Here is a 22989-nt window from a genome sequence, read left to right on the forward strand (position 1 = left end):
GATGAAGAGGAATTTTTGGATTTTGGACTTGGAGTTAAGACTTTTGCTATGATATGTTGGGGTGAATATGTTTTCCATGTTGCAAGGATGTGATTTTTGGGGGGCCAAAGGGTGGAATGTCATGGTTTGAATTATGTCCCCCCAAAAATGTGTGTATCAGTTTGGCTGGGCCATGATTCTGAGAATTGTGTGGTTGGCCTCCATTTTGTGATTGTAATTTTATGTTAAAGAGGATTAGAGTGGGATTGTAACACCATACTTACCTACATCACATCCCTGATCCAATATAAAGGGAGTTCCCCTGGGGTGTGGCCTGCACCACCTTTTATCTCTTGTAAGAGATAAAAGGAAAGGGAAGCAGGCAGAGAATTAGGAGACCTCATACCATCAAGAAAGCAGTGCCAGGAGCAGAGCCCATCCTTTGGACTGGGGTCCCTGCACAGAGAAGCTCCTAGTCCAGGGGAACAGGGAAGAGCAGAAGGCCAACAGAGAAAAAAAGCCTTCCCCTGGAGCTGGTGCCCTGAATTTGGACTTTTAGCCTACTTTAACTGTGAAGAAATAAATTTCTCTTTGTTAAAGCCATCCACTTCTGGTATTTCTGTTGTAGCAGCACTAGATGACTAAGACAGGGAGAAAGAAAACGCTTTGCAGCAATTTATGGCAGACATCAGCATCTAAATGAATAGAGAGGAAACAGCAGCCTCCCTCTCATCCTCCACTTAGATGTGCCGGAAGAGGGTGCATTTGCAGAAACAGCACATGTGCTCTCTGAGGGTGGTTTATCTGCATTACTGCAATGCCAACAACCAGTCAAGCTGCCATTCTATTTTTCTCTCCTTTGTATAAACCTCCTGCATGCAGTTATTAGGTATTGAGTATTCACACACTCCTGGCATATTGACCACATACCATGGTCTCTGGATGAAGGATAAACTTACAGAAAGAATTTCATTCTCCACTTTCTCTACTCCTTGCTGACCCTGGGAGCCTTTTCATGAAGGTAGCAAAACAAAAACAAAACACAGTTGTCGTCAAGTCAGTTCCGACTCATGGTGACTCAGTGTGTGTCAGAATAGAACTGTGCTTCACAGGGTTTTCAGTGTCTAATTTTTCAGCAGCAGATTGCCAGGCCTTTCTTCTGAGATGCATTTGGGTGTACTTGAACCTCCAGTCCTTTGGTTAGCAGCCCAGTGCATTAACTTTAGCACCATCCAGAGGATGAGCTGTGATCAAACCAATCTGGGTTCAAATTCGGATTCTCGCTTTTGTCTACTGGGAAATGTCTACCGGGAACTTGGCTGAGCATGTAATTTCTCATGTAAAATGTAAGCGACAATAAATTCCAGATTTTGCATATCTATTTGTATAAATTGTGTGTGTGAATCAAATGAGGTAAAATGCTCAGCTCTTATCTTCATTTTACAAATGTGGATGCCTCAGGACTTAATGGCTTTCCCAAGTTTATTCAGCTATTATGCATCGGGTCCCTACTTCTCAATCTGTATGACACACACCAAGGCTGCCTCTTCTCTGGTTCCCAGACACACCAACACTGAAGTTCAGAAACGAATCTGCAAACATTCGATTCTGTCCCAACCCATAGTTATTCCACAAACTCCAAGGCATACACTTAATCATGAAACAGTTTTTCTGACCTCCCCTTGAACCCTAGATTTACATGTGGTATTCAAGAGCCAAGGATAGTTTCAGAATAGCCTAATTGCTGAAAACAGGGATTTTCAAGTATGTTCTTGGGAGTCACTGAGACCCATTTGGGGGAGTCTGCAAAGTCAGAACAGTTTTCACAACAGAACTAAAATGCTACTTGCCTTTTTCACTCCCATTCTCTCATGTGTGTACAGTGGAGTTTTTCAGAGGCTACATGGCCTGTAATATCTTAGCAGTCTGAAAACAGAAGCAGACATTGAAGAGATTTGCAAATACGTTAAACATTCCATGCATTTTTGTTTGTTTGTTTTGTCTTGGAAAATAAGTTACTTTTTATAACATGTTATATGCCAATATTTTACTGTTGTTATTTTAAATGAATTAATAAATAAAAAGTTTTAGAAGTTCTGAATTCTAATTTCTAATATGGTAACTATCTGTAGATAAAAGTTAGCCTACACAAACAAAAGTTTTTGGGGGTCTTCAATATTATTATTAAGTGTGTAAACTAAAAAGTCTAAAACTGCTGTCCTAAAATATGATGCTAGGATAATTCACAGTGAGGTTTGACCATCCATGTTGTTATAGATTGAATGGTGTCCCCCCAAAATGTGTGTCAGCTTGGCTAGGCTGTGATTCCCAGTATTGTGTAGTTGTCCACCATTCTGTCATCTGATGTGATTATCCCGTGTGTTGTAAATCCTGCCTCCATGATGTTAATGAGGCAGGATTAAAGGCAGTTATGTTAATGAGGCAGGACACAATCTACAGGATTAGGTTTTATCTTGAGTCAATCTCTTTTGAGATATAAAAGAGAGAATGAAGCAGAGAGGAGAGGGACATCCTATCACCAAGAAAGAAGAGCAGTGAATGAGTGTGTGCTTTGGATCCAGGGTCCTTGGGCTGAGAAGCTCCTAGACTAGGGGAGGATTGATGGCAAGGACCTTCCCCAGAGCTGACAGAGAGAGAAAGTCTTCCTCTGGAGCTGGCACCCTAAAATGTGGACGTCTAGCCTCCTAGACTGTGAGACAATATATTCTCTTTGTTAAATCCACTTGTGGTATTAGTGTTACAGCGGCACTACATAACTAAGACCCATATGTTTATTCTTGTGCTTGCACTCCCTGGGGGCCATGGTGGTGCTTTTTTGGCCTGGGGGATTTTGGGTCTTTTTAATGAATGGGAAGGCAAGCATGTGATATATTTGGTGACACTTAACATTTCCCTTGCAGGATGAGTCCAAAAGAAAACGCTTGCCTTCAGTTCTGGAACACAAACTTGCTTCAGTTCTCCCCTGATTACTCATTGTTCAGTGATGAATCCCACCGGCTCCTCAGATTACTATTATTATCCACTCCTTCACAGGGTGATCCTGAAGCCTCTACTGGATACTTGGGGATATACCTCATTTTGAGCCCACCAACCATCTGTTAGTTTGTCGAACTGTGGTGGCTTGTGTGTTGCTATGATGCTGGAAGCTATACCACTATTATTTCAGATACCCATGTTGGACAGATTTTGGCAGAGCTTCCAGACTAAGACACATTATAATATGAAAGGCTAGATGATCTACTTTAAAAAATTAGCCAGTGAAAAACCTTATGGATCACAACAGAAGGTTGTCTGATTACCAACAATCAGGAAGACTGTGTAGGGTCAGGCGATGTTTCCTTCTATTACATACAGGGTCACCATGAATCAGAGCCAGCTTGATGGGAACTAACAACAACAACACTCATTTTGGACATGGCCAGTACAGTGGGTTGAATAATGCCCCCTCAAAATTCATGTTCACATAGAACCTCAGAATGTGCCCTTATCTGGAAACGGAATCTTTGCAGATGTAATTAGTTAAGTATCTCAAGATAAAATCATGCTGGATTGAGGGTGGGTCCTAAATCCACTGATTGGTGTCCTTATAAGAAGGAGTGGACACAGAGAAGATGCCATGTGAAGATGGAGGCAGAGGTTGGAGTTATGCTGCTACAAGCCAAAGAACGCTTGGGACTACTAGAAGCTGGAAGAGGCAAGGAAACCTTCTTCAAATCTTCAGAAGGTACATGGCTTAGCTGTGTGCCCTGATTTTGGACTTCTGGCCTCCAGAATGCTGAGAGAACAAATTTGTGTTGTTTTAAGCCACAAGTTTGTGGTAATTTGTTGCAGTAGCCTCAGGGAATTAATACAGCCTGTTAGAAGAAGGAGTAAAGGAGGCTCTGTGCCACATGAGTATCTCCACAGTGACTGTCTTTGGTGTTCCCAGAACTCTCATTTTATTCCTTTTCCTTTTTAGCTGCCTCACAAATAGCCAGGCCTTTCACCTTCTCTTACATTTCCCTTTCATCTAACCCGATTTCAGAAAATAAGTCTGAGAAATTACTTTATACGTTTCTGATCAGGTTCAATATATATCCTCTCTCTGTGATTTTTTGTATTTTAGCTAAATGAATGTGTCCTGTCTTATAAAACTTTAGACATTAGAAAGCAAATCGGAAGTAAAATGACTTTGACAGTGGGATTTTCTGGTGTCAAATAAAGTGGGATTGTCTTGCTTCCCACTGTTAAGAGAAGCCTTTAGTAGTGGTACACAGCTGTAGGTCTCCACATAATTTAATCTGGTCCTGAATACCCATGCTTTGACAAGAAAAAGACAAAGATGGTGACAAGTAAGAAACTGGGGACACACAGAGACAGAAAAAGGAATTAGGAATCTTAAACAGTGATGCTCCCATCCCAGGGTCATGTGACCTCACAATGCAGTTCTGTTTGCCCAGGAACTGCATAGTGGAGTAGTGGAAATGGGAGAAGTGGCCTGTCTTAAGCAGGTAAGAGGAGGACAGGTAAAGGAAAGGTTGGGGGATATTTGTCCAGCACTTTAAAAGACCTTGGTAAAATCATAATTAAAAAAAAAGTTGCTATTGAGTTGACTCTGACTCATGTGACCCCATGTGTGTCAGAGTAGAACTGTGGTCCATAGGGTTTTCAATGGCTGATTTTTCAGAAGTAGATCATCAAGGCTTTCTTCTGTGGTGCCTCTGGGTAGACTCTAACCTCTAACCTTTTGGTTAGCAGACGAACGTGTTAACCATTTGTACTACCCAGAGACTCCCAAAATCGCAATAGCTAACATGTATTGAAGACTTACATACCAGGCACTGTGCTAAGTACCTTTCTTTTGTTATCCATGATAATTCTTTCAACGACCTCATGAAAAAGGAGCCACTTTTATCTCCATTTAACAGATGAAGAAATAGAAGGAGAAAGAAGTCAAATACTTAAATTGCAAGACCTCCTAACAGCAAGCAGCAGAGCCAGGATTTGAACCAAAAACTGTCTCTGGAACCTGCTCCCAATAGCCATGCTCTTCTGCTCCTCATAGGTAAAAGTTAAAGTAGGAAGGCAGTGTTTTCCTGACAATGCTCAAATTTTTCCATGGCCCTAGGTAAAGTGCTGCGAGGAGGGTAAGGCTTGCTATCATTTCATAGGTTTATGTATGTTGTATATCTGCCCATTTCCTCCTATGGAGAATGGGTGGCTGTGCCTTTGTTACAATCATGTCATGGTCCAAGCAAGAAGACTCCCCATGGACAGAAGTTAGAGCATACTTTTCATCTCAAGTATGTTTTCCACTCAATGGGCGTGAAGCATATATTGCCCAGTTGTGCACTGAGTTCTGCTAACATCCCTCCTGGCTGGCATGGAGCTTTCCCACCTAGGTGTTTCCCCCATGGAACCGCTACCCCTCCCCCCATGTGGCTTCCTCGGCATCATAGCGCACCTGGGGTTACCAAGAGGAGCCCACGAAGTCTGAACCCTGAGGGAGCCCTGTGGTCCTTCCGTTTACGGAGGTCCTTCTATGGTACAGTCGTATGGTCACTTCTGCAAGGGCGCCATTGTGTTGGCTTATTCTGAGCCCATGTTTTCTATAAGCTTGAGCTCCTGATTGTACTACATTAGGTATTCTTTCATTGCTGACTTTCAAGCAGCCCAAATTACAAGGCCATCATCTCTGCTTTACTTTGAGGAGAACCTGCCACAATGCCGAATGCCTGCTGTGACAGCCAGGCTTGGCGTGCTCCTGCTTTCCCACATCAGGTGTCCTTAATTAATCTTCCTGCAGATATAGGAGCACAATGGAACTTGTCATTTCTGTTCACCTGAGCACACTTGTTCCCTGTGAATTATACCTACCTGGGGTGTAGTGTGAGGCTTCTTTTCAGAGATCCCTGCTGCTGGCCTGAGATGGGGGTTTTGTGATCCTAACACAATTTCTTATAGATAGGCATATGAGCTTATGGCCTTCAGAATAACAGCAAGTCTTCACGCATTTAGCTCCTGGTCTCTATGGCCCTCCTGTATGCATAGCTACCGTCAGAGGACAGCCAACCTAGCTATCCTGCCCTGGCCTTGCTCTGTTTCATTCCTGAGGATGGTAGGAAACTTTGACTGGGTTTAGGGTGGGTAATCCTGTGGGCCCAAACTAGGTCAACCTTGTTCAGCTGGGAGCTTACATCCAAGCTCTGGTAAATGGGGCCTTATCTTCTCTCTGAACTCATCCTCCAGGGGAGCTATCAACTTTGGGGACCCTGAGGGATCCCTGTGAGTCCTGCTGTTTGTGGAGGTTCTTCTATGGTACAGTTGTATGGTCAATTCTGCAAGGGCACCATTGAGTTGACTTATTCTGAGCCCGTGTTTCTATAAGCTTTTACACTGGGTTTTCTACAACCACAACCTTTTACTCCCACATTACACAATTCCAGTGGTATGGCTAGTCTCCAAAGATGAGCCCCCAATGAGCCATGTTTCATGTTATTTTCACCCTTGTATAGTCCTTCCCCGTGACTTCTGGCTGTGACTCACACTTGACCAATAGAATGTGGTAGAAGTAGCACTTCATGACTTCTAAGGCGGGGTCATCAGAATCCTTGCACCTTCTACATCTTTATCCTCTTGTACCCCAGCTACCATCTTGCGAGGAAGCCCTGGAGAGGCCCATGTGAAGAGGAACTGAGAAACCTGCCTGACAGTCCTTGCTAAGTTCCCAGCAGACAGCCATCACCAGCATGTAGGTGGAGAAGCCATCCTGAATATTCAAGCCATCCCAGCTGAGTCCCAGGTATCAGGAACAAAACCAAGTTGCCTCACTGTGCCCTGCTTGAATCTCTGATCCTCAGAACCAAGAGAAGTAATAATACATTGATTTTTCAGGCACTAACAACTGGGATGGTTTGTTACACATCAATCTATAACCAGAACAAGACAAGGGTGCTGTTCACATCACAGTTCCCTGGAGGTGTCCAGTGGACATGGTGCCGGAACATATTGCACTGTGAGTTTGTGGTCCTATTTCTCTAGGTTCCTATTTCTGGAGGGTGATTATGCAAGGCCTGGGACTGATGGCTGGCTTCCCAGCCAGTGGTAGTTTCTGTTTCCCATTCACAGAAGCTTCCCTAGCTCCAGTCTTTGAGGAGCCCAGTTCTAGGATCTGGACCTGGAGCTTTGACTGGCACCCCACAAGTCCCTAAATATAGCCACTTGATTTCCTCTATGATTGAAGAGCTTCAACTCCATAGCTTTCATGCCTAAGGACTTGCTCTTCATGTCTGGTACCTGAGGATTTCATTCTCTGCCTTTGAGCTAAATTATTATTATTGTTGTTTGAAACTATATATAGGTGGGCTGCAGAGGAGAAATCCCAGTGGCTGCTCAGTTAGACGTTTTAACTTGAATCCTCTAACTTTTCTCTAGAATATTTCTGGGAATTTTTTCCCCCTAGATCACAGGACTGTGCTAGCAAAACCATGAATGTGCTGACTATTTTAAAAGATGCAAACTCACTTAGAAAAGTGAGATTCTATCCTTGGTTTCTAGATTATTACATTCACACTTGTATTCTATTGTTGCACCAGGGTGGATCTGACTATTGAAATTCTGTTTGCTGTGACAGCCAGCGATGATGGCTACTGATGGGGCAGTACTCCTCCTGTCCAGTATCAGCTCCTTCTTAACAACCACCAAAGAGCTGAGTTCTTAAGATCATACCCCCTCATAATCCATTTGCACTACAGACAACAGCTAATAAGGCAAGGTTGTGCACATGGATCTCCTAGATAACGTTGGCTTTTTTTTTTTCCATTTAGATTTTAATAAAACCAGCAGATGGGAATTCAAGCTGCAACATTCAGCAAGAGAATTAATATACTGAAATGTGGCCTTTTGACAGATACACAAATGAGTAGAAGGCTATCAGGGCAAGAAAATGGAAAAAACTAATTATGGAAGGAGAGTGGAGACAGAACTGAGGCAATTACATAAGTCCACTGAGAAATGAATAAAGAACTTATTGCAGAAGTAATTAAGTCTCCTTAAATCCACAAGTTTCATTTTGGCTTAGAAGCTTAAGCACATCTCTGTTATGGTAGCTTCTCTGATCAAAAACTTCAGTGACAACTCAGTATCCTAATTTATTGCACTCCAACACCTGGTACTGGGTCTCAGTGCCTTCTGCAACCTAGCTTCGACCTTCTGCTAGAGAAGTGGTTCTTAACCTTGGATGCACTTTTTAATCACTAGGAACTTTATAAATGATCAATGCACAAAAATACATAGACTGTTAGAACTAGCATGCATGTTAATTATACTTTTTTTATGTACGATTTTCCCCATCACTCAGCTTCAACAATGAAATGAATTTGCATTTTGAAAAGATCACATTGGCTACAGTGTGAAGAAAGGCTGTAAAAACAAAACAACAGCACAAGAAAACTTAGCAAGTAATATAAGTGGAGTGGGTAAATCAGAGAGTTTCAGATCATTATCTCTAGTGTCTGACAGTCAAATTCATATAACTTCAATATAAACCATGTGCTAGAACTGTGCTCGGTGCAGAGTGCAAGGGAAAAAGACTGTATAAAAACGAAAAATCACAGCGCAAAACACAGTCCTTGATCTCCAGTGGTTCACAGTACAGTGGGAAGAAAGAATATAAAAAAGCAGCTATGATACAAGGCAAATTGGGACAACTGCAATGGGATTGAGAAATGCAAATCAATTATAATTGGAAAATGGAGACAACAGAATGCAAGAATAATTAATGGTCCGACCCACAGAGATGGTATGATTTTACCTTCTTTGGAGCCCTCTTAGCTCTTGTTTTCATGGATTTTTATTCAGGGTAGGACCTGGACATCATTATCTTCAAGAAGGTCCCTGTTGATTCTAATGTGCAACCAGTGTTGAGAAGTGTTGCTCTATGGTCTCTATTCCACCACTTTAAGGCAGCTGTGAGCAATGGAAAGGGCATGCCGTGTGGTTAGAACTTGGGTCCAAGTCTCTGCTCTCTCAAACAATGACAAAGAAAATAAAAGCTAACATTTATTGAGCAGGTTCTGTACTGGGCATTTCACACCCATCATCTCAGAGTTTCTCAACCCAGGCTGCAGACTAGAATCATCTGGAGAGCTTTGAAAAAATATTAATATCTCAATTTGGCCCCAGACTAAATAAATCAGAGTCTTTCATGTGGGGCCTGGACATTACTGCTTTTTAACTGCTCTTGAAGTTGGTTCTTATGTGCAGGATGATTGAGAACCACTAGCCTAAGACTCTATAAGGTGCTTCTAGTGCATGTCTGACCCAAGCCATGATCTTTTCAATTACCTCATATGCATGTGAAGGTTGGATGGTGAAAAGGGAAGTTGGAAGCAGAATTGGTATGTTCAAACTGTGGTGTTGGAGCACAATACTGAGTATACCGTGAACTACCAAAAGAACAAACAAATCAATCTTACAAGAAATACAAGCAGAATGCTCCTTAGAAGTGAGGATTGTGAGACTTTGACTTGCTTACTTTGGACACGTCGTCAGGAAAGACCAATTCTTAGAAAACAACGTCATGGTAGATAAACTATAAAACCAAAAAACTAAACCTGTTGATAAGTGTAGGATCTGCAAAAATGAGGGAAACCCTCAATTAGATGGATTGACACAATAGTCGCAACAATATACTCGAACATCTAATGATTATGAGGATGGCACAGGACTAGGCAACATTTTGTTCTGTTATACATAAGGTCACTGTCTTAGTCATCTAGCGCTGCTATAACAGAAATACCACAAGTGGATAGCTTTAACAAAGAGAAATTTATTTCTTCACAGTAAGGTAGGCTAAAAGTCCAAATCCAGGTGTCAACTCCACGGGAAGGCTTTCTTTCTCTGTTGGCCTTCTCATCAATGCTCCCCGGACTAGGAGTTTCTCCGCACAGGGACACCGGGTCCAAAGGACACACTCTGCTCCAGGCACTGCTTTCTTGGTAGTATGAGGTCCCCAACTCTCTGCTTGCTTGCCTTCCCTTTTATCTCTTGTAAGATAAAAGGTGGTGCAGGGCACTTCTCAGGGAAACTCCCTTTACGTTGAAACGGGGATATGGCCTTAGTAAGGGTGTTACAATTCCACCCCAATCCTCTTTAACATAAAATTACAATCACAAAATGGAGGACAACCACACAATAACAGGAATCATGGCCCAGGCAAACTGATACACACATTTTTTGGGGAGACATAATTCAATCCATGACAGTCAACTGTATGGCAACTAACAACAAGTGCTAATTATTTATGAACCTACTCTTTAATGGAGTCCTCTTGTGCCACTTGCCATACCATTTTCTGGGTTACAATGGCCTTCTGCACCTCTTTTGGAAATCTACTCATCTTTCTAAGAAACTGTGGTTGTGTAATGGTTAAGTGCTCAGCTGCTAACCGAAAGGTTGGCGGTTCGAACACATCCAGTGGCTCTGCAGGAGAAAGACCTGACAATCTCTCCCATAAAGATTACAGCCTAGAAAACCCTAGGAGACAGTTCTACTCTGTCACATGGGGTAGCTATGAGTCCCATGGGGCAGCTAAAATAATCATCTTTTAAGATCCGTCTCTTCCAGAAAGGCCTTTCTGATTTCTCTGACCAGAATATGATTTTACCTTCTTTGGAACCCACTTAGGTCTTGTTTTTATGAATTTTTATTCTTATGACATTTTCTTTCTGTCCCATGTCATTTCTATTTAGGGTAGATTACCCAATAAGCAAAGTACACACAGGCTTAATTGTGCTTATTTACTAACCCATAGTGCACAATTCCATCTGGTTTTCACCACAACTAAGGCTGTGTGTACCTTGCTTACTGTAAGCTGATGCATACCATGCTTACTGGTTAATCTGCCCCTGTTTCTATTTATAACTTTTATTTATTTTCCTTGCTCTGTAGAAGTCCCTCAGTGAAAGACTATTTGTTACTAACTTCTCTCTTTCCTGCAGTGCCTAGCGGAGTGTCCTGCATGCTGTACACATCAAATTAATATTTCCGCATTGAATCAAGCCACAGACCAAAGGGCGTCTTGGTTACCTAGTATCAGGCCAAATGTAGACCTCTGACTTTGTTTTATTGGCTAAGGGAGTTTTTTGAGAATTTCTGATTATTCATTGCCTTTGACAATCTAATACAGGAAGTGGAAAGGACAGTTTAGTCACAAATAGTAAAATGTAGAAATGGGTAATTCATAAACAGTGGATTCCTCTCTTCCTTGCTTTCATTTTCTCTCCCTTCCTCAAGGGAGACCATTGTATATTTAGCATAAGGAGCTTGAGGAGAGGATAAAAAGAACTGCGAATAGTCCTTCCTTACAAGCCTACAAGACTAATCAAAGCTTGGTCAGAATGTAGCCTTCTGGGGTTCCCAGTAGGAAGGGTGTTTGATGCAGGGAGTTAGAGACTTGATTAGGGAAGTGCCTAGAAAGCTACTGTAGACGTTCTCAGAGGCTTACAGCACCCATACAGGTGGTTTCCGGAGCTTCTTCCGGAAGACTCTATAAACCTCAAGAATCTTTGGAAATCTGGAAAGCAGGAAATGAGGTGATTTCCAGGAGCTAGTCCACAGGCTCTGGTAATCTCATGTTTGCCATCTGCTTACTCTCTGACACCGGAGAATAGTGAGCTCTCCTTGTCTGTCTTCCAAACCTCATGTAAGCACCCCTCAGTGGCATAATCTAACATGCAAGCAAATGAGAAAAATAATCCTGGGAAATGCAGGCTTCTCTCCTGTGATGCAAAGGAAGCTCTAGAGGTGGGCAGTGATAGTGTTGATTGACAACAGACAAGCTGGCATTCCTAACCCAAGACAAGGCAAAACAAAACAATTCCGACTCATAGTGACCCTATAGGAGAGAGTAGAACTGCCCCATAGGGTTTCCAAGGAGCTGCTGGTGGATTCAAACTGCCAACCTTTTGGTTAGCAGCCAAGCTCTTAACCACTGTGCTGCCTTTGGGATAAACTTAAAGAACAAAAAGGAAGAGAGGAGAAAAGCATAAATGGGAGAAGGGAAGAAAGACCCAGAAAAACTTTCTTCTGAAAGGACAATGCATAACAAGGAGGAATGTGTCTCTGAGAAGGCTTGTGTAGTTATCCCTATGTGGCCTACAGGGTAGCTTAACTATAGTGAATTTGTGAGCGTCTATGAAACTGGGGTCAGAATCTGCGGCCCTACACCACCCCACCGTCCTACCCACAGCTAGAACACAGTTTTCTCATAATGTCTATTTGAGAGACTGCAGCAGTCACTGGAAAGTTACCTCATGATCAAAGAATCAGAGAAAAAACGCTGGCTGGTCTTGGAGACTCCTCACATCCTTCTTGACTAGTGGGATTATTTTTTTAAATATTTATACTCTCCACTAAACTTGTGCTCCATACGGGAAGTAACTCTGTCTTATTTGCTCACCACTTGATCCCTAGCACTTGGCACATACCTGGTGCATAATATATGCTCACTGAGTTTTGATTGATTGAACAAATATATAATCACTGTAAAGCCTAACAACATAGCCCGACTCAAAGGATGGAATATCACTCCAATCACCTGATTTAATGCCTTTCTCTCTTAGACGGTAGTACATACTTAATTGCATAGTTTCTTTCAACTCAATTTATTTCAGGTTGTTAGTCCCTTGGAATTATATATGCACACATATATATTATAAATGTGTATATATGTACACATACACACATATAATATATAATATACATGTGTTATGTTATAACATTACATTACATATATATATACACATACACATATATATTTAGAGGATTTAGTATCATTGATTAAAGTTAAGTAAAGTAGCTATTTCAGTGGATCTAGAAATCTGTTTTTACACATCACAGATTTTAGTTAGTTTAATTATTAAGAGAGAATCTTCTTTTTCTTGGTTTTAAGTCCTGGGGTAGGGGACTTCATGAATACCCACCAAGATTTGCTTATACGCAGGTGCAAGGAATATCTACTAAAGCCATGCCCCTCACCTACTCTCCTCAAGCACAGTCTTGACAGATCTCTTCTAGAAAGTTCCATGTTTCCTTCCATAGCATGCCTTCTTTGCACAAGACCCACCCACCAAAAAAAAAAAAAAAAAAAAAATAATTAGACCAAACTCCTCACTGTCCAACTGATGGATTGACTGATTGACTGATTGACAAAGGAAGATATAAAAATTTCATGCTCATGTCCCTGCTCATCCCATGTGTTTTAGGGAAAGCTGAAACTCTTAAGAGTAGGACATTTGACTTCAGCCTAAGCTCATCAGTGTAATTGCATCTAATGTCCACACTGATTAGCTCAAATATGAGCACATAACTCAAGTTGGGTCAATGAGGCTTTTGAAGAGGTTTGCCAGTCACTGCTGGGAAGAGTGCTTTCCTACACTTCTAAGAAAGCTTCTAGAAGTTACAGTCTTTCTCCATATATGTAGACAAAAGTTCTCTTGGAGTTATTAGCAGGAACTACCTGTCTGATACCAGCAGGTGGACAGATTTCAGTGGAGCTTCCAGACTAAGACAGAGTAGGAAGAAAGGCATGGTGATCTACTTCTGAAAATTAGTCAATGAAAACCCTATGAATCGCAAAGAATATTGTTTGATATAGTGCTCAAGATGAGCTCCCTAGTTTTGAAGTCACTCAGATTACACAGTGGCCACAACAGTGGACTCAAGCATACCAACAATTGTCAAGATGGTGCAGGACCAGGCACTGTTTCGTTCTCTTGTACATGGAGTTGCCTTGAGTTGGAGCCTACTCAATGGCAACTAAAAACAACAACAATATCCTATAACCAGGAGAGGGGGCAAGACTTGGGATAAGGCTTCCTCTGCCTTCTGCCATGTCAGAGATAGGGTCTTTGGTGACATTGCTGAATTGCTAAAGAAAACCAAGTCCAAGGCCCATTCTCCTTTTAGAGGACTTTTAGAACTAGATGACTTTTGGCCTTCTAAAAACCATCAGTTTTAAATTCTCAAATTTCTGAAGACCCTTCATATTAGAGATGAAAATACTGAGGCTGAACTAGGTAAGTGTCGTTCCCAAGTCACCCAGTGTGCTAACGGTGGAGCAAAGGCAGGGAACAAAAAGAAACCCAAGTTCTCTAAAGAAGAAAAGCCTTTACTTGAGGAAAAGTTCATTCCTTTAGTTAAAGTATTCCCATAGTGATCAGACAATACCTTTTTATTCTGCTCCAGAGAAACTGATTTTCTTTATGAACATAAACCATCTCTTCTCAGAAGATGGAAAAATGAAGATATTCTGCAGCCACTGTAGAAATAATCTAAATAAAAGGCATGAGCATTTATTCAGATATTGACCAATTAAGGAACTTTTAGTAGAATGAGTGAGTCATATGGGAGAGAGATTTTGTAACAATTGCGAAGTAGAACAGAGCACACAAATCACAAATGCCAGAAAAAGAATATATATCTCCAAAAAATTTAGCTCAGAAAAATACTTAAATTTTAGACAGTGACTGTTTTGTGTTTCTTTTTACAGTTTACGAGGGAGCCCTGTGGTGCAGTGGTTAAGAGCTTGGCTGCTGACCAAAGGGACAACAGTTCAAATTCACCAGGTGCTCCTTGGAAACCCAATGGGGTAGTTCCACTCTGTCCTATAGGGTAGCTATGAGTTGTAATCGACTTGATGGCAATGGGTTTGGGGTTTTTTTTTTCTTTTTCAGATAATATAATCAATTTTGAAACTGAGAAAAAGCAACTTTAAAAATACTTTAGAAACAATTAAAAATAGAATTAACACTACTAATAATGGAATAAAAATCAAATCAATGACAAGGAAAAGTTTAAATAATTCTTCAAAATGTAGAGGGCTAGGACCAAGATTTTTTAATGAGGAGAGAAAAAGACTGTGATTACTAACATATGGGTAGTTTGTGTTTCTGACAATAAGATCGGAATAAATGGAAGATAATATTCAAAGACATAACACACACACACACACACACACACACACACACACACACGCAATGACCTATGGAAGCACTTTGATCTACATATCAGAAGAGGCTACCTGACACCCAGCAGAACTAATATAACAGACCAATAAATAGAAACAACCAGGTGAAAGTATGGACCCTCAAAGAAAAAAATTTAACAAGCAAAAGGACAAAATCTGATGACTTATAAGGGAAGAAACCCCAGGCTGACTTGAGACTTCTCCTTTTAACAATTAAATGCCAGAAGTCAATGAAGCAACATCTATGGAGACTTGTTGTAACTCAAGATTTCTATACCTATCTATCTTGTCACTTTTGTGAAAGCAAGAGAAACGCCAAGTGCTTAAGCATCCTATCCAGGTACCCATCCTGAAAGGGGAGAAAAATCCTCTCAAACTATTCCAGAGGACCCAAGAATGGGGAAGCCACCTGTTGGTGAACACCGGAATACCCAAACACAGAAATGCATGTTGAAACTTGTTGCAAATATAGTCACAAAGCAGAAGACATAATTTTTTTTAATAAAATGAGATATTATTTAAAGTACTTAGCCTAGTGCAGGGCAAACGATAAAGCTCAATTAAATTCAATAAAAAGAAAATAGATAATCTGAATATTAGTATCATGTAAGTAAAATTTAAAACAAAGCTAATAAATTAAACCACAAGAATTGTGTGTGTGTGTGTGTGATGAAGCACACAAACCAATGTTAAAAATATACTAGTCAGGAACCTTTATGAACCAAATAACAAAATGTTGAGATATATAAATACTAATAAAAACAATATTTGGAGAAAATGAGAGAAAGTGCAAAAGTTTTTAACATATAAAATAGGCAAGAAATACACGAAAATAGAGACAATTTGAAGGCTATAATTAATAAGGACAAATTAAAAAAAAGCATAAGAATAAAATATTATGTCCTGTTTTCAAGGACACACTGAGTAATTTAAAAATAATAATCACATGTTATACCTCAAAGACACTTTTAATAAATTTTAAAGAACTAAAATCATTCTAAAAACGTTCTTTACTACAAGACAACAAAATTAAATCTTAAATCCAAACTGATAGGGAAAAGAAAATCACCTGGAAATTAAATTATACACACACACATACCACAAAAAACACCTGAATGGTTACTGTGTGAAAGAGAAAATAAAAACTTCAAAACTAAAACATTTAGAAAATAAAAAAGCATTATTTCATATAAAAATTTATGAATGCAGAAAAAAAATCATAGTTTTAAATGATTTAGTTATGAATGAGAAGACTAAAAATAGAGCATGCAAATCAAAAAGCCCAGAAAAAAAGAAATAAAATCAACCCAGAGAAGTGCAGTATGTACTTGGATACTTAGAGACTCTTGGCCTCACCTCCCTTGCTGGATCTCTCAAATCATTCTATTTCTCTAAATCTCTTGAAATTCAGGTAATTTATAGAGGCGTTGTGAGGGTGGAGAATTCCTAGGTTATTAGTAAACTGGTCTCCAGAAAGTGCTTTGAGGCAAAGCTAATTTCTTTTCTTAATATGAAAAGAGTTGGGGCCTACTGAGAAGAAGGAAATTATTTGAGCATGTGCCAGATAATATGTTTTCTATCTTTCCTTTGTTGGACACTCAGTGAGAGTTACTCTCATTTACTCCTCTTTATTGCATTTGAGTAAAGCACAAGCCAGGCTTGAAGATGATAAATGACTAATAAATTTTAATTGGCAGTTTAGTTCATAAAATATAAACAATCATTAAATTCATCCAGAAAATTGTTAGAATGGAAGTGCTCAAAATTGCAGAATGTGTCAAAATAGCAGCTTTGAGATCATCTGTTTTCCTTCCAGTCTCAAGACTAACCCTAGAACCAAGATTTCTAATGGAATATATGGGAAAGTAGAAGTTCAAAATTTTTTTGAAGAGCTCAGAATTGTTGGGGAGAATACAGAAGTGGGTTAAAACATCGAGGAATAATATTGAAACACTTTCTCGATTCAAATGTTCTGGTAATTAATGTGTTCTTTCTTCCCCCAAATACATGCATGCTGCTGTAGGCACTGTGGGCAAAATAAAGATGAATTTGGAGTGGATTCCTCTTTGTTGCATGGGCCAGGATGGGAGAAAATGCTTCTTTTTAAACTAAGCAAACTACCAGTGAGTAGGTGGGTAAGTATCATTAAGGGAGGAACAAAGAGAATCTCTGGCCTCAAGGAACTGGTTATGATTCTATAAATACTGCAAAATAATAATGCTTCTGTTTTTAGGGACCTTCTTAAATAACTCAGTGGGTCTATGCTGGTGGCTTCTAGAGCATTTATCTCATGACATTTTCTATCATCTTTTAGAAATGGGTGACCTATAAGGACACCAGCCAATTCAAAGTCACAAAAGTAACTTTCTTTGATACAGCAATTTCATTTTTCTAAACTTTCCCTAAAGAAATAATAAAGGATGATCACAAAGATTTAATTATGAGAATGTTCATTGCAGAATCGCTAATAATAGCCAAAAATCAGTAAAAAAAAAAAAAAAAAAAGCTGAAACAATAACAGGAAATTATCTACCTAATGGAACAATCATCCAAGGGGTCATTGAAGTGTCAGGGAATGTGCAGTGTTGGCCTGCCAAGGTCAGAGGTCAGAGGTCAAAAGAAGAGGGCACAGCATTCTGGAGGAAGCATTCTCAAAGCAGGGAATGGGTGGAGGGACAGAGATTCATTGTCTGAACTTCTCCATTCTTAATAGAAGTAAAAGTATGGAAGACAAGCTCTGACAGAGCCTGCTACTTACCTGCCTATCCTTTCATCTTCCTTAGGAAAAGAAATCTAATTTTATTCTAGTCAATGAGCTCAGGTTAAAAACATTTCCCAGCCTTTACTTCAGTTAAAGATAACAAATGAGATGCAAGAAAAAGTTAATGGGTGGGATTAGTAGGAATGCCAATTAACAGGAGGACAGATAGCTGGCCCCTTTGTCCTTTCTCCCTTCTTCCTTCCTGCTGGCTTGAATTTGGACACGATGGCAGGAGTTCTAGCAGCCATCTTGGATCAAGAGCTATCTGTACCATAAGTTGACTTTGAGAATACCAAAATCCCTAAACCATTGTCGTCCAGTTGATTCTGACTCATAGAGACCCTATACAACAGAGTAGAACCGCCCCTTGGGATTTCCAAGGCTGTAATCTTTATGTAAGTAGATTGCCACATCTTTCTCCTTGGAGCGCCTGGTGGGTTCCAACCTCAGACCTTTCAGTTAGCGGCCGCATGCTTAACCACTGCGCTACCAGGACTCCTCACTTTGAGAATACAAGTCCCTTAATAGAGTAGAAATATAGAGAAGCCTTGGTCCTTGATAATACAGAACACAATATGAGCCCTGGCCTGCTACCTCAAGACTTCCTTACATAAGATAAAAAGAAATCTTTATAAATGTAAGCTACCATTGTCTGGAGTTTTCTGTATGGGCAGCTGGATCTAAATCCAACTGATTCACCAATTAGACACATAAAAATACCAAATAGAAATCAAAATGTTCTTCAAAACATCACTCAAGGCTATTGGTTCTGTAAGCAGGAGGCTGTTTTCAAGAGGTAACATCACGATGGAAAATATTTAATTAAAAACATTAGCCTTACCCAACAATGCTTACTAGCTTAGCACTTATTTTTCCACTTCAGAAGAGCCAAGTATAAAATGCCCTGAATTTACTTTTCCAAATGCTTGTGTCACTGACGATGTCAGTTGAATCTGATGATTTAACAATATATTTGTATAAAAAAAGTTTGGTCATCCTGCAAATAATACTTGAGACTCAAAGACACGGTTGAGCAAAGTGCAGTGTGCCTGAATACAGGCGCAAATCAGTTCAGCGTAGCAATGACTCTCAAGACTTTCGGAGAAATTTTACTCTTTTAAGTTAACCATCTTTAGAACAAATGAACCAATACAGTGCTAGCATTAACAACTAGCATTTATTGAGCAATCACTTTGTTCCTGTTGCTATATAGGCACTTTATAAAATCTCACCATGAGAGGAGGTATCCTCCTTTTTTAGATTAGGGAACTGGGCGCTGAGTCAACAACCCCCTCTATGTGTGACTTACTCACACTTCAATTGAAACATCCATTCCCAAAGCCCACGTTTAAGAGTTCTGGATATTATCTTATTTCCTGATAGTACTCCCAGAAGTGGTGTTCCACATCACTTGCATCTCTAAAGCAATACTCACAGACTTAAATCTTCAAAAATACTTGAGACTTCACATTTATTATTCAATAGAGATAATTCTGGTCCATTCTCTGGGATGTCTTCCTTAAATTCATAATTACCCTTCTGGAGATATGTGGATACCGTACTATCACCTTAGTGAACCACGGAGATTGCTGTGTGAGACTCTGGGTACAGGGTCAGTGAAGCCCTATAGAATCCTTTGTACCTGGGGGCACTGCTAATAGCATCACCAAGTTTGTTGTATAGTGAGTTATCTTTATAATGGAATCTTACAATGTAATGGATATTTAAATGTGGTAAATTTTCTGGAGGAAAGATTCAAACACATGGGCTTTATATCCCTATAGAAATTACTCCAGAATTTCTGAATGTGTTGAACTGCTGGTATTACATTTCTATCGGAAAAAGAATTGAAAATGTGGAGCCATAGGGATTTGGCATACAGCTTCCACTTCTCCCACATGTACAGTTACTTAGTCACCTGTGATGGCCAGCTGAGTCACAAAGAAGGTCATTCTCGACTTCCTTTTCCTCCTCCATGTGGAGAACAGCACGTTGGCGTTTCCAACAGTGGTGAAAACAAAGAGGACCCACAGAGTTATCAACTGCTCAGTCTGCAAGAAACAGAGCAACACAAAACCAGTGCACCAATGAGGACCAGGGCACTTTTCTGAAGGTGTGGCTTGGGCTTGGGTGTGGGAATGCCTTCCTCTTCCTTCCACAACCCCTCCTGTCAAAGTTCTATTCTGGAGAGGACAGTAACACGATGGCTCTTATTTACACTGGTAGCAGGGTAAATAGGTGTAACACTTAAGAAATCTATTTGGAAATATCAAAAAATATATATATTCCTTGACAAAGCAGTTTTAACTCTACCTGAAATAACTCAGAGTGTGAAAAAGAACACTACATATTCAGCCATAAAGAAAAATGCAGTTCTGATACTTGCTATGATATGAATGAATCTTAAAAACATTATACTGAGTGAAATAAGTCAGACACAAAAGGACAGATATTTTTTATGATCCCACTTGTGTGAAATTTCTAGAACAAGCAAATTAATGGAGACCAAAGTTTATTGGTAGTTACTGGGGGCTGGGAAGGGGTAGAGTGGGGAATTATTGCTCAGTGGGTACTGAGTTTCTGTTTGGGGTGATGAAAAATGTTTGGAAATGGATAGTTGTCCATGGCTGCACAACATGGCGAATGTAATTAATATGAACTGTACACTTAAAAATAGTTAAAATGGCAAATTTTTGTTGCATATTAAAATAAAATATAATAAAATTTTAAAAAACTCAAGATATTAAGTAAAGGAACACTACAACCACAAAGATGTGCATATTTATTATAAGAAGAAAGTAAAGTTTAGTTTAAAGATAACAGGATGGTTAAGTAGATAAAGGCACTTTGATTCTGTGAAATATCGTGTCACTATTAACAATGATGGCCATAAAGACTATGTAGCTACATTAAAAATGCTTATAATATAATGATAAGTGAAAAAAAATGATGAAAATTATATATCCAATGATTATAACTGTGCAAAATTATACACTGAAGTACATGAAAATGTTAAAAGTGGTTATTTTAGGGTAGTGTGATTATGGGTTATCTTTTCCCTTTTCCATTTGGCAGAATTTTATAATACAGTAATATTAAAGTTTCACTGAATAATGTATAATTAGTAAAATAAATAAATAAATAAAAAGCAGGAAGGCTAGTCATTTAAAATGCCAACTCCATAAAACTTTTCCACGATTCCTTCAAATGGAGCTTTTCATCTGTCTGAAGTCCACAGCCCAGGATAAGCAGAGACCCAGGGCGCTGGACTAGGCTGGGTGGGGACAGGGACCAGGCCGAGCTAGTCCGTGGCTGACGAGCATGGGGCCAAGGAGATCCGGGAGACCGCACCCAGGGGCAAACCTGAAATTTATAACCAGATGGCCCAACAGAGACATCAGCCCAAAAGTTCTGGGCAGAATCCAGTTAAGAATGCCCACGTCTGAAACTAGAGCCTGCAGGGCAGAGGAGCCTGTTTGGAGGAAGAGATAAGAAAAGAGACCCGAAGAAACCCCAAGTCCTGAGGCATTGCTGCAGCACCGGGCAAATAGTTGTGCATTAATCATTTACAACCCCTGCATGTTAGGCCAAAACCAAAAAACAAGCCCGTTGCCATGGAGTTGGCTCCTAATCATGGCAACCCCACGTGTTACAGAGTAAAACTGCTCCATAGGCTTTTCTGGGCTGTAACTTTTACAGAAGCAATTCCCCAGGCCTTACTTCTGCGGCATCACTAGGTGGGCTCCAACCGCCCATCTTTCAGTTGGCAGTCGAGCATAAACCTTTGTGCCACCCAGGGCCCTGCAGGTTAGGACAGTCCGCTGGAAAAGGGCAACCAGGAAGAATTTGGAATTTTCCATCCTGACAAGAGGAAGGCTAAGACCGGACTTCCCCAGGCTCTGGACCTGGGCTGGGGAAGGCAGTGTGCAGAACTTCAGCCTGCAGAATGTATTACTGAAAGTGGCTCACAGGCAGTACTGAGATATGAAAGATCATATCAAGAGCCCCAGCTATGAAAACGGTTTATAAAGCAAAGATCCAAAGCGGCTGAGCTAAAGGGACAGCACCCAGCACCCAGCACCCAGCAGTAAGGAGTGGGCACAGACAGGAGATGTCACATAGGGGGAAAGCTCAGCTCCTGTTGTGACGCCAGAATTCCGGGGTCAGGGGGTAGTAAGGGTATCTCTCGGGTCTCTTTCTTATAATAATGAACAATTACATCAGGATATGCATGCAGAAATAAAATGATAAAATACAGAAAAACAAAAAGAAGGAACTAAAACTGTTGCAATTTTGGTGTATATACTTTCAAAACCAATCCTCCTCTCTCTTTTTTTCTCGTCTTCCCTCCCCGTATCTCTATCTCCTTCTCTCTTTCCATGCGCACAAATAGGCATCTGTTTTAAGGTTTTGTTTTGGTACTTGCTCTTTTTTTTTAATACCGCAACGTGTGTTCGTTTGTTTTTTATCCCCAGGGTTATACAGGAGGCAGTTAAAGCTCAGAAAAATTAGCCCAGGGTCAAAAGAGGCCTGATTTACACCTGCTTTGCTTTACACCTGTATTCTGGCTCTCCGACAATGAGACACAACTTCACCCAACCCCTGATAATGACCACCCACTTTCCACTGGATGGATATATTGTAATTTACTCAACTGATCTCCTATTATTGGACATAGATTTTTAGCTATTTTTTTTATTTTGGATCATAAATAATCCTATAGCAAACATCTATGTACATTCAGGCTTGATTGATTCCTGAGGAAAAATTCCTAGATGTGAACAATTGGAATCAAAGAAATATGTAGATTATAGAGATCTTGCATACATATTAATTGCTATCAAGAAATGCTTGCAGCAGTTGTTATTCACATTGCCAGTACTTGAAGATGAACATTTCAAAATACTCTCCTAAAGACGGGGTATTTTTGTTGCTGTTAATCTTTTCCAATTTAGTAAATGACAACACTTAATGCATTCTATTATTATGAATTGCTATTATCTTTTCATCAACTACTTATTGACCATTTCTTCTTTTGTAAATTATATGTTTGGAAACTTGACCCATCTTTCCACTCTTTTGGATTAATTTGCAAGAATCCTTTATTTATAAGGAATATAATCTCTTGGTAATGTAAGTGGCAAGTGTTTTATCAGTTTGTAACTGCATTTTGTTTGTGGTATCTTTTTATAACATATCCACAAAAAAGGGCGTAACATAT

At 40.0% G+C, this 22989-nt stretch overlaps 1 protein-coding gene across 2 annotated transcripts in view; it reads right to left on the reverse strand.

The window, feature by feature from the left end:
• NPSR1 (neuropeptide S receptor 1) overlaps positions 1 to 22989 on the reverse strand; it is a 200527-nt gene that overhangs the window by 144090 nt on the left and 33448 nt on the right. For both annotated transcript variants that reach the window (XM_012558111.1, XM_004385313.1), the window contains exon 2: positions 19687 to 19819. In XM_012558111.1, the coding sequence (XP_012413565.1) occupies positions 19687 to 19819 (133 nt within the window). The remainder of the gene's footprint in view (positions 1 to 19686; positions 19820 to 22989) is intronic.

Source organism: Trichechus manatus, unplaced genomic scaffold (genome assembly GCF_000243295.1).
Source record: "Trichechus manatus latirostris isolate Lorelei unplaced genomic scaffold, TriManLat1.0 scaffold00137, whole genome shotgun sequence".
Classification (NCBI taxonomy): Eukaryota; Metazoa; Chordata; class Mammalia; order Sirenia; family Trichechidae; genus Trichechus; species Trichechus manatus.